Below are 12,844 nucleotides of genomic sequence, written 5' to 3'. Positions count from 1 at the left end.
TGGGGTCACACAGAGTCGGACACAACTGAAGTGACTTAGTAGTAGTAGTAGTAGTAGTAGTAGTAGTAACTTATATAAAAAGATCTCACTATTTAAAGAAGTGTATTTAGCCTGTTGGGTCCCATTTTTATAGCTTCTAACTTTGTAAATAACTTTTTTTTTTTTTTACCAGTCCTAAGTGGAGATTGAAATACCCCAGTAGAAAAACCCTTTAAAATGCCAGTAGCTTCTCTTTGGTGGAGAAAGATGATGCATTTAGTTATCCAGCCAGTATTTAATGAGTGCTTTCTGTTATGCACGCTGCTGGTGATACAAGGCGATGTCACCAAGGCATGGGTTAGATCCCTGACCAGCCCTTTACCTCTCTGTGGACAGGAAAGGAAGCAACTAATGGTCAAAGGCATTACAACTGAGTGTGGGCTGTAGGCAGAACCAGCGACTTCATGGGGTGGGGCTACAGAGGAAGGAACTATTTCTCTGTAGGGTAGTCAGGGGAGGCTTCTCTGAGGAGGTGACTTTTAAGTTGGTCATTAATTGCATAAATAATGTGTTATCCAAGCAGTTCAGATTTCAATTTCATTTATGCTGGGTCTGCTTAGACCCATTTGCTTAAGTTATATTCCACTCATCAAAAATTATAAATAATGAAATATTAATATCTGGCCATGGACTTTTTATTAGTAAAGAGTAAAGCTTAGCTGCCAGTAATGTATTGATAAAACCACACATCCCAGAAATCTAGGTTCTTTAATGTTTTTGTTGAAATTGAAGTTTTTTGTGAATGGCTGTTGTTTATCTACTTTTTAGACATGGAGCATAATAACCCTGCTTACACGATCAGCGCTGCATTGTGCTACGCGACTCAGCTGGTCAACATTTTGTCTCATATACTCGACATAAATCTTCCCAAAAAGCTGTGCAACAGGCAAGTAACTGAAAGCAGTGATGTCATCTTTATCATGGCTCTCTCATGTTCCTGTTGTATTCTTTATTCTAATTAAATAATGGGAGAGGAGTTTGGGAAGGACAAGAATTTAAGTATTATTGGGACTTTCCAGGTGGTCCAGTGGTTAAGATTGTGCACTTCCACTGCAGGGGGCATGGGTCAGATCCCTGATCAGATCCCACATGCCTCATGTATGGCCAGGAAAGGAAAAAAAAGAATCGAAGGATTTTCTTGAGAGAAAAGATCTGACCATGAAATACTTGATAAGCCCAACGTGCAAATTTGTGTCATTATCTTACAATTGCACGTGACATGTTTGAAAAGACCACAGAATTCTCTCATAGGAAAAGGTAGTTTAAGGGAAGACCAGGATATGCAGAGGACATGCTTCTGTGTAAGAACTGAGTAAATTGTAACACTTTTTTATTTAATTGTAAAGGTTTATAGTCCACCCAGTTCCTACTAAGATCTTCCTACCTCCCAGCAGTTATCCTTGCATTTCAAGTAAATGTTAATGTATGTTATTACCACCACCACCACCACCACCTCCCTTTAAACACAAAAGGTATTGTGCTAAACTAAGGTGTTTACGCCTTGCTTTTTAAATTTGTTTTTATTTACGAAGATTTTTTTGAGCACCTGCTGTGTGCTCGGCACTGTTCCAGGCACTGCAGGGGTACACTGGTGATGAGAATATAATCTCTGCCCATTCGGTACTTAATTTGAACAGGGAGACACGTAGTAAATGAACGTCGTGTCAGTTGGTCATGAGGGTTGGGGAGAACATTAGAGCAGGCGAAAGAGCGGGAACGTGGGGCAAGGAAGGGTTTATTTACCACATCCAAGAGGGTGGGTATGGATCCTGTGGGAGCCTGGAGGAGGCTGGGAGCAGGCCATGGGAATCCCTGGGCAAGAAGGGCGAGAAGGGCAGGTGCAGAGCCTGGGGAGAGAGAGAGAATGAGGCAGTGGGGACCCAAGTCTGCGGATCCCGTGGGGACCTTGTAGAGCCACTGTTGGCTTTAGCAGTCACTCCGCCTGATGTGGATAGTTGAAAGTTTTCCTTTGTACAAATGTGCCAAAATCTTACCAATCCGCTGTCTCCCCTGCTCATACCTCAGAGAATAATCCTGTCCATTCGTTGTTTCATTAGTGTGCAGATACTTGTGCAGAGTAAGTTTTCAGAAGTAGGGGCTGCTTGGTCACAGGGTACATGCATGTGTAATTTCTGGATGCAGTGAAGTTGCTCTCTGGGAGAGCAGCAGCTCATTCCTAGAAAGTTTCTGATAAGTGCAGTTTATTATGAGGCAAAGGACTTGGGGTGTGTCTTGTGCTAACTGTAGTGTAAAGCATACTCTTTAAAATGAACATTTTAACAGAATTTCTTCAGGAATCACGACTTTACAGATTGTCCATTTGTTTTGCAGTGAATTTTGTGGAGAAAACCTCAGCAGACAGAAATTTACTCGAGCAGTGAAGAAACTGAATGCAAATATTCTTTACCTGTGCTTTTCCCAGGTATGGAAAAATACGCTGTGAGCTCAATTTTAATTTGTTACATGGTTGAAAATATTAATCTTTTTTTTTTCCGCTTTTTCTAGCATGTAAATTTAGATCAATTACAGCCACTGCATACACTCAGGAATCTAATGTACCTGGTCAGTCCGAACTCTGAACACTTAGGCAGGTAAGAAGGGTGTTTGTTGCTTTTCTCTAAGTGGTGTTACTGTGATGACTTGTAAGTAGAGTTGCTATACCTGTGAGCAGGGTGCAGGGGCCTGATCCCTAGCCCCAAACTCTGTAGATGGGACAAAGATAACACAGTCCTGTACAGAAGGAAACAAGGGTTAGTCGGGTCTGATCCCTTGTGGTCCTTACATAATCTTTTCTTAGGGGAAATAAATGGCAACCATTTGTAACACCTACAGCAGAATAGAAGCCACGTGTTCCTGGAGTGGGGACTTCTTGTTCTGTCTCTGAAGACCAGAGGCTGATTCTTTGAATCCACATCTGTTTCTTCCTTAGCTCGGCCTCGTGTCTCCCCCGATTCTTACGCATTTTCTGTTGTGCCTGTTCATTCTTTCCCATCATGATAATCCTTCCCTGTTTCCTTTTTGTCGCTGAGTCCATCTGGCTGCCATTTGCTGGAGATAAAGGGTATTAGAAAGTTTATGAAATGAACTAGTTTGAAACCCCACTATCCTAAAAAGAGGAGTAAGTTCACCAAAATGACCAATCAGGACTGGTCTGTGGGATATTTCTAGTCTCTAAGCCCACAGAAGCACAAGATAGATGAGACTTATCTTTGGGACCATCCATGCACCCATTCTCTGGGTGCTTATCTTTTTCCCTTGCTCTGAGGAGTTGGTCTGTATATTTCTGCAGATATGACTTGGTTAATGTATTTGAATTTTTGAAAGAGAGCAAAAGAAAATAAAAGGTGGGAAAGTTCTTTGGGACTCCCTCCCCCATAATTCATTTTCTTCGATACTGGAACCACGGCTCTAGGGGAGACCCCTCCACTGACCAGGGTGCCTGGCTCCCTCCAACTGCAGCGAGCCAAATCTTGGTCATCTGCTCTTAGCCTTGTCTTGTGTGTCTTCTCAACTCTCCCCCCACCTAAAACAGTGCTTAACTTTTCTGGGACATAGAGCCTTCTGGAGAAAGCTGTGAAATCTCTCCAGAGAACTGCACCTACACCTAGAATTCTACGTCATTTTATAGGGAAGTCATTTGCCTCACCCCAAATCCCAGGAACCTGTAAGGTAGCCATCCCGTTTTTAGTGGTTGATGCCTATTTTTGTGAGTTCGCTGCTGTCTTCTCTGTACATCGTTTGTAAAGGATTCCATATGAGGAACTTAGCTTCGATAATAACAGCTGATATTTATTGAGCCAACATATATGGACAGTGGGCCACTGCTTGACCTGTGTAAGACTGACGTGATAGGTGAGAAAAAGGCAATGAATAAAATTCAGTTCTCATTAATAATTAAAGGAAAACTATTAAAAATTTTAAAATAGGTTATTAATAAAGGATATTTACTACATCAAAAACTAGTATACTTATTGACATGTTACTTTGGTAAATATTTAATAGAGTCTTCCCTTTATAGTCAGAAAAGGCCAAGAATGCCTACTATGACTGCTGTGTTACTGCTCTGGAGGCCTGGCCAAGGCAAAACATTTTTACAAAGAAGATGTGTTTATATTGGGAAGAAGGTGACAATGTAGATAGTATGATTATCAAACTGGTTATCCAGGAGAACTAAGAAACTGTTGGAATTCATTGTTCAGCGGTGGCTAGATACAAGTTCACCGTACAAAGAGCAATTGCTTTCTTATATGCCAGCAGCAACTAATCAGAAAATGTAATGGATAAAAGGTCCTTTCTGTTGTGGCAACAAAAAATATAAATTATCTAAGAATAATCCTTACCAAATACTTGCAAACCTATATAAAGAAAATATGAAACTTAAAAAATGATTCAACATATATTTCCCGAATGTCTGCCAGGCACTGTATGAGGTATTGGACTGAATGAAAGTAAGCCTGAGGCTGTGAAGGCCCTTAGCATTTTCTAGGGTGGGAAGGCTCAGTATGGTAAGAATGCCATTTCTGCCCCAAAGGAAACCTGATTGGAAATTTCAACAGATATTTCATGTAACTTAAGTTGATTTCCAAAGCTCAGCTAGAAGCTCAATCTGAAAAGAAATTTTGAAAAAAGAACAAGGGATGGGCTTGGCTCCTTTAAAACATAGTATGAAGGTAATTAAAACCTTTATTCCCTGCTCTCAGCATGCTGATAGGTGGAGCACTTAGAGGAAGAGAACAGAGAGTCCAGAAACAGGCGCGCGCGCACGCGCGCGCGTGTGTGTGTGTGTGTGTGTGTGTGTTTGTGTGTGTGTAGGAACATCATAGATGATAGGGTGGCATGTTGAATCAGATAACAATAGCAGCTCAATGGTGGTGGGCCAGGTGGGTATTTCTGTGGGGGAAAAGTTGGAATCATACTGCATTCCATATGTAAAAATAAATTCCAGATGATATAAAAGACCTTATTACTTTATTTTAAAAAACAAAACAACCTATAAAGGAACTAGGAGGAAAGACAGTGTGGGGAGGGAATTCCCAAGCAACCCACAAGACCCAAAAACCATAAAGGAAAGGAGTACACATTTTACTGTGTCAAAACTAAATGTCTCTGGTAAAAGACACCATAAACAAAGTGAAAAGACAAGCAACAGGTGTGTTTTGTAACCTTTATAATAGGCAGCAGATTAAAATCTAGACTAAAGAAATCTTTCAAATCAGTAGAAGACAGACAGACCTAGAGGAAAAACAGACAACGGATTTAGGTGGGAATTTTACACAGAAGTGCAAGTAATATTCAAATGAAAAAATCTTCCGCCTCAATCAAGAGTAAAGAATTACTATTCTAAATAGCTTTCTGTCAGTAGTTTTCAGTCACAAGTGTGGCAAAAATGGAAAAGCTTGATGATACCCAGTGTTGCTGGAAAACGAACACCTTTCTTTTAGGGCAGATGTCCTTGGTGGGTATGACGTTTTCTTTGGGCTGCCCTCCGTCTTGAGGGCTCGGTCTGCCAAGAGTACACATGCGCGTCTGTGAGCCAGAGGGCGGGAAGTAAGCTTCACGAGTCAGGGCCTCCTTCCCACCTGCCGCAGTTGGAATTAAGGCTTTAGAGAGGTTGTTGACTAGCTGAACTGAGGATCCCATCCTGAGCCCAAAATAAACTTCTTTGAAATAAATTTACAGAAAAATAGCAATAAAATAAAAATAGGACAAAAGTACTTAGGCCCTGTACCCAGATTCACCTTTGTTTGTATTTTACCATGTTTGCTTTATCATCTGTGCCGTTTCTCTGTGTCTCTTATCTTCATAAATACATACATACACAAAAACTTTTTTTCCCTGAACTCTATGAGGATAAGTTACATGCATCATGGCTGTTACCCCTTAAGTACTTCAATATGTATTTCTTTAAAATAGGGCCATTTTCTTGCTTTTAACCACAGTAGAGTTATCAATATCAACAAATCTAATTGATACAGTACGCTAGTGCCCAGATGCACGTTTTGTCTGGACTAGATAATGTCCTTGAGAGCACCGCCCCTGAGTCTTGAGTTGGATGTTTTGTTCAGTTGCTGTTACCTCTTTACCCTTTAAATCTGGAACAGTTACCACAGTCTACTTTGTTTTTCATGACATTACCATTTGTTTGTTTTTAAATAGAGCTTTTATTCTGAGTTTGCTGTTTCCTTGAAACATGGATCAGGTGTACATTGCAGGCTGGAATGCCTTCTAGGTGAATCTCTGCTGGCTGTCACATCCAAGGCCCACTGTGGCCATCTGTCCCTCACTGGTGATGTTCATTTGATCACCTAGTCAAGATGCTCTCCAGCTTCTCCTCTGTACACTTCCCGTATTTTTCCTTCCTTGGAACTAATAAGCAGACATTTAGGAGACATTTTGAGACCATGCAGTTATCCTCATCAGAATTTCCCCCTGGATTTTGTTATCTGTTGTTGTGTTTTTTTCCTATCTGATCCAGCCTGTACCATATTTAACACATCATTTTTATCCAAAGTTTATAGCTTACTTTAGAGTTCACTCTTGAGGTTGTATATTTTATCAGGTAATAATTTTGAAATATTTTGCAAAAGAGACTTCCTAAAACCCCAAAAAGATGGCTTCCTAAAAGCTAAAAGATTGTTTTCTTAATCTATAAAGAGTTAACTCCCTACAGCATCATAAAAAATGAGTACTCTTAACTTCAGAGTCTTAAGTAAAAGGATGTCAGTTATTCAGCTAAACTGAAAATTAAAGGAATGATTTTATAATCTTTATTCCCAAAGACATTAAGTGAAAAGACTTAATTCTGCTAGTTAATTCTGTGTTGGTGTGTGTGTGGCTTGGGGTGTGCTGGGCATATCATCTCTCAGCTAGAAGTGGTGGGAGAGCAATTGAGTGGAGAAATGTCGTCTGCTCTTACAGGTTCTTAGAGATGTAGGTTACTTGTCGGAACTAAAATTGTTCTGACTTGTCACTTTGGGAATCATCTTACTGGCTTATTTTTCATTAGAAGTACTTAATTTGGCACCTTCTTCAGGCCAGCTGGACTCTGCTCTGTGCAATTCTGAGCAGAAAACTGGAGTCCAGGTGGCGTCCAGCAGGGAGCTCTGCCTGGAGGAAGTGTCATTTTCCCCACCTTGCATCGCTCCTGCCTGTTTCCGTGGGAAAACCCTTAAAGAGAAGGCCCGTGGATGATGGCAGTCTCATGCCGAGAAGGACCCCAAGAGTAGATCTGGCAGCATCAGAAAGGAATAGAAAACAGGTTGTGCCTCTTGGGCTGGCTGGGAGGAAGCGACTGCTGTGGAGAACTGGCCAGGGTCTGTGAGGGGTCCTGGGGGGCGCTGGGAGATGAAACGTGGCAGTAGATGCTGAGGGCCCTGGACAGAACAGAATCCAAGACTTTTGTGTTCAGGAAAACAGGGACTAAGGCTATGTCCCTCTTAGTGGCAGAGGCACTTAAATTGTGTTCTTGGTGGGCAGCTGCCATGAGGAGAGGAGCAGGGCTAGTGGCTCTCAGTAAGTGAGGTGGGTGAAGGGAGGTTGAGCGGAGATGGGACCCTGACCAGGAAGTGGGGTGGGGTGTAGAGAGGACCAGAGCTGGGGGGGTGGCAGTGAGGGTGGAAAGGGGGTCTTATTTGCTTATAGCAGGCAGGAGAATGAGGGAGGAAGGGGAGAGTTCCTGCTGGCTTGTATTTTGAGACTGGTGGGCTCAGACATCAGAGAAGATGAGTGTGAGAGTTTAGCAGCCCTCAGTCAGAGAGCTCTGGCAGTGTGGAGGGTATTTGTGAGTGGAGCTGGGAGGAGAAGAATCTGAAAAAACATCTTTGGGGTAGACGTGTCCAAGAAAAGAAAGAAAGAAGGGGGGCAAGACTGGACTGTAAGGAGAACCTTTTCAGGAACCAGAAAAGAGATCCTGAGAGTTAAGAGGCTGGTGCAGTGGTTAGGAGGTTGAAAGACTGCTGGGGAGAGACATTCCCCCGTTCTTCTTCCCTTTACCTCTTGTACAGTGAGGGCTTCTGGGGATGGAGGCCTGGTCAACTTGGGAGCCCCTGGTCTGAGTGGCTCTTTGAAAAGTAAATTGCTCACCGCAGACCAAAGGGGAGCCTTGCAGTGCCTCTTCCAATTTAATTAATACTTGTAAAGCCCCCAGACCTGAACAGAAACGTTAGCTATTACTGTTGCTGTGTTCTAGCCGGGAACCATGGTTGTCTTGAAAGAATGAAGATTGCCTGACCCTGAAGAAAGTGAGTCAGAAGGTCCAGGTCTGATGAGGTGCGCTGAGGCTAGTGCTAGGCTTTTAGCATTCAGAAGGGCGCAAAGAATTTTGGACCATAAAGTAAAATGACGGGCTCTACAATTCTTTTTTCTCATGTCTCCATTACTTTTGCTAATGTCTGTCTGTCATTTTCCCCTAAATCGCCATCAATGAAATTCCTCAGTGAACAAGGCCTTGATCCTTATCTTGGGGACCACAGGGGACAGAAAAGGGCTGCTGGCATGACTGGTCCCATCCTGTATGTGGCTGCAGGGAACTCCCCCAGAAGGGCAGTGGGCAGGGTGACTGCCCACCTGAAGGAAATGCAGCCCAGCTCCCCTGAGGCAGCTGGGAAGAGGCCAAGGAGAAGGGGCAGGGACTGTGTGGAGCCTGTTGACACGGGTTCCACAGTGGTGCTGAGGAGCCATCACAGGTGATGAGGCCTGATTTGGAGGTGATGATGTCATTGGGGACCTTTGGGAAATAAAAATAGCTTTCTCTTGAAATATAGTACAGAAATACACACTATTCCAGATGAATATATTCTGAAGAGTTATATCTCGTTCAGTGCTATAAATGTATCGCTAGAAAATTATGTAATGATATCTTAAAATGTGTGCAAGAGCTTGCTGTTGACATAAATCCAAGGAAGTGTTGTTAACATGCATACAGCTCTATCATTTAGCCCCTGTGAGTGTTGGGAGTTTAGTAACTGAGGGCTTACATAAGGCAGAGAACACCTGTACAGTTCTGTTGTTCCACTAACCCACCAGCGTATACCTCAGCTGACTGTTAGAATTCTCTCACTGGAACGCGTAGATACAGCAGTTGTTTGAAACAGGAACTCACACGTTGGACATGCACGCCTTGTCTCAGTGGATGGGCTTTTTCCATTCAGGGTCTGCACAAGTAGGTCGAGTTGAGGGAAGGTGTCATGTGGTGGTTTTATTCACTACTTGGATGGCCGTCGTTATTTAGGTAACTGGATGCGTGCTCAGTCATGTCCAACTCTTTGCGACTGCCGTGGACTGTAGCCTGCCAGACTTCTCTGTCCATGGAATTCTCCAAGCAAGAATACTGGAGTGGGTTGCCATTTCCTACTCCAGGGGATCTTCCTGATCCAGGATTGAACCCAAGTCTGCAGGCACAGTCCTTACCGCTGAGCCACCTGGGAAGCCCCTTATTTAGGTAAAGAAACACTCAATTCTAGGCCAGCAGAATGTGCAGCAATGGCTCTGGTCCCCCACGTCCCATTAGGCCTTCTGTCTCGAGAGTGGCGCTTGTCTCATTGTCTGCCCACAGATCAGGACCCTTTGAAGTGCGAGCTGACCTGGAGGAGTCCATGGAATTTGTGGATCCCGGAGTTGCTGGAGAATCAGATGAGAGTGGAGATGAGCACGTAAGTGACGAGGAAACTGACCTGGGCACGGACTGGGAGAACCTGCCAAGTCCCCGGTTCTGTGACATCCCTTCCCAGCCGGTGGAAGTCTCCCAGAGCCAGAGCAGCCAGGCATCCCCGCCCATCGCGAGCAGCAGTGCTGGTGGGATGATCTCGTCAGCTGCAGCCTCAGTCACCTCCTGGTTTAAAGCTTACACTGGACACCGTTAACAGGCAGTGACCAAGAGGCGCCACTACAGCCTGGAGAAAGAGCTTCTTCCACTCTCCAGTAAACGTTACGTGTTTAGCTAAGATAGTGCCTGGAACAAAAAGAGGTTAAGCTGTTGGGGTTTGTTGTTTTTTTTTTTTTTAAAGCAGGGAGTCTAGCATTTCTCTTGGTCAACTGGGCAGTGGTGACCGACATGCTTACGATAATTAACAGAACAGAGGGGTCACAGGTCCTTCTCCCAGACCAGTGCTGGTGGAGGAAGGCCCTGTTTGGTCAGTTCTGTTGAGGCAGAAGCGCAGGGAGCTCCCTCTGGGACAGGCCGTGGACCCCTCAGACACGGCTGACGTGTTGGTCCCTTGTGATGCTAAGACTGTTGCTAAACACTTTGTTTCGGAGATTGAATCACAAGGAAGTGATTCTTCATGATTAGGACTTGAAAGATGAAAACTGTTTAATATGAGTTCGTTTTTATGACATTAGTTTTTTGTACAGAGAATCGGCAGGCAATTTGAAACACGTGGTTTCTTTATAATTTGGTCGCGTTTGGTTTTTAGGTCAAGGCTGTTTGTTTCGTTTTAAAAGGGTGGGTTTTTAGTCTTGTTTTTGTTTTTGGAGGAGAGAGGTAGTTGAAAAACGATTCGCTCGCGCTGCTCCACTGTGGCCCGTCGGACATTCCTGTTTTCTTTCTCCCCACACGCCAAAGAAACCAAGGTCTTTTTTTCTTTAGGACCCATATCCACGAAGAGAAGAGATGCTGGCTGCAATACTGTCATAGAGATTTAAGAACTGTTTTCTTGTGTTTTGAGGGAAATTAAGTTCATTCTTACCTAGACTGAATTCCTACCACCCACTCCGTGTGCATTTTGAAATTGAACTATTTTCTGTGGGTAAAAAGTCAGTCATTAAGGGTGTTCCCTTATGGAAGCCAAATGCCTGCCTGGACACAGGTTAAAAGCCACTGGCGTGGCCTCGGGCCGTTCTTCTGCTGTCTAGTTTCTTTCTAAGGGCTTCAGTAAGTAGCAGGTTTCTCCAGGGAAAACCACCCTGCTCGTTTGTTTCCTAGGTCTTTGTTGCTCTAAGGACACTACCTTTGCTCTCAAAGGCAGAGCACATCATTATAGCTAATACTGCTCTTCTCTATCCTGGGAAAGCTCTGATGGAAAGAATTTTCTCTCACCAAGAGATCATTTTCAGCTAATGTGTCTTGTCCTTCTCTTAGTGACAATCTCATAAGAAAACCGTGGAGAGGCATTATGTACAAATATGTAAGTAGTTTTTTATTTTTAATAACTACAAAGAAAAATCCTATGTAACAACTACAAATGAAATCCTATGAAAAATTCCTAGCAGGCATTATCACCATATCTTGTTAGTGTGACTGGCATGATAGTACCTCATAAATCACTTGGAGGTTTGTCCCGCCCTAGCTTCTTTTCTCGTTGTAATTATTACAGTTGACACTTTGCCTCCAAATCTGAGGTGCTATATATAGCTCTTGCTATTTGGTATACTTAGTGTTTGGTAGAGTTTGGGGTAGAATTGCAGAGAAGAATGTTTATTCCTACCCAGGAATTCTGAGTTCCCTGACTTTATGAATTTTCCACTGAGGGAGGAAACAGGCTTTTCCCCTTGTGGGTTCTTATTACAGCCAGTATGGGTTTTAAGTACTGGCCTTCATGATTGCTGGGTTGCATCGCCCCATCCATGTCTGTGGAGTAGTTCATAGAGGGTGGCTGTGGTAGACTTGAACAAATACCAAATGCACTTAAAATCCCACGAGATGAGAGTTGTTTAGGCATTCAAACCCTCAAAGAGCTTAGTCTTGGAACACTGGGATTTGGGGCTTGGGGGTAGAAAACAACTTTAGCTGAAAAAATGCACAGCAGTCACGGTTCTTCTCAAGTAATCTTATGAAGAAGATATCACAAACTAGAGTAATTCAACAAAGCTTACATGGATATGGGAAATGTAGGGATTGATAGGGTATGTTTTGTTGTTGTTAATATCAAATAGAGGCACTTTACTTAGGGTTAAATGATCAAACCTTTAATGGTTTTGAACACCAACATACTGACTTAACACTGCTGAGATATTTTGGTTTTCATTATTTTGCACTGGATCCACCCTGTAAATATTCTTAAATATACATTTCAACCACTGTTTGTTTTTTCTACTCTCTTTGCTGCTCATTAAAATCTCTCATGGAGGTGCCAGAACCATATGTAAACAGCTTTTTAAAGAATTGAAGCTGGTATTTTTTTTTTTTTTTTCCCAAATAAAAAAAAGCCATAGAACCTGGTCATGTTTTCCATAGTAAAATGATTTGTTGAAACAAGGTAATACTAGAAAAACTCACAGGCACCACATAGGCTGCTTTAAATGGTCTGTTAAAGACTGTTTTTGGAATGGGGTGTAACGAAGAAAAGTTTTGCACATCTGTAAGTTCGGGGGGGAACAATGTCAACATCGGGAAGTGGACAGAATTCATGTAAAGAGTCGTGCATTGATAATATGGGGAAGAACGTCTGGTGGCATGCTGTTAAAAGAATCTCCTCAAGGCGTCACATTGCAGGGATTCCCCACTGCTCTGCGACTTCCAAACCAGTTTGAGTCATACAAATAAATGTTTTCTAAACTTTTGTTGTATTATTGCAATAAATCTTTTAACAGTACTTTGCAAATATGTATGTCTTCTTCAAGCTCTGATTACTCATTTCTACTGATAATAAATTGAGGGTAGCAAAAATGAGATCTAACTCTGGAGTATTTTATACAAACTAGGATTTTTTTTTTTTTTTTTTAAGAATTTTTTGCCATGTGATGAAAAATGCCTGTTAATACTTTTTGAAAAAGTATTATTGGTATTACAGTAATGGCCCATCTTGAAAATTGGTTGCATACTTGCTCTGAAGATGCGTTTTTGTTTGGGTCAGTTCAGTTCAGTCGC

General features: G+C 42.6%; 1 protein-coding gene across 1 annotated transcript in view; it reads left to right on the top strand.

The window, feature by feature from the left end:
* Positions 1–12,580, top strand: part of ATG14 (autophagy related 14) — a 37,305-nt gene extending 24,725 nt beyond the window's left edge. Inside the window, exons 7-10 of the mRNA XM_027554174.1 lie at positions 808–925; positions 2,371–2,461; positions 2,545–2,630; positions 9,593–12,580. Of these exons, the coding sequence (XP_027409975.1) occupies positions 808–925; positions 2,371–2,461; positions 2,545–2,630; positions 9,593–9,899 (602 nt within the window). The 3' untranslated portion in view covers positions 9,900–12,580. The remainder of the gene's footprint in view (positions 1–807; positions 926–2,370; positions 2,462–2,544; positions 2,631–9,592) is intronic.
* The last annotated feature ends 264 nt before the right edge of the window (positions 12,581–12,844 follow it).

The sequence above is a fragment of the Bos indicus x Bos taurus genome, chromosome 10 (assembly GCF_003369695.1).
Source record: "Bos indicus x Bos taurus breed Angus x Brahman F1 hybrid chromosome 10, Bos_hybrid_MaternalHap_v2.0, whole genome shotgun sequence".
Classification (NCBI taxonomy): domain Eukaryota; kingdom Metazoa; phylum Chordata; class Mammalia; order Artiodactyla; family Bovidae; genus Bos; species Bos indicus x Bos taurus.
The sequence above is the reverse complement of the archived record's forward strand: the minus strand, read 5'-3'. Positions and strand labels throughout refer to the sequence as shown.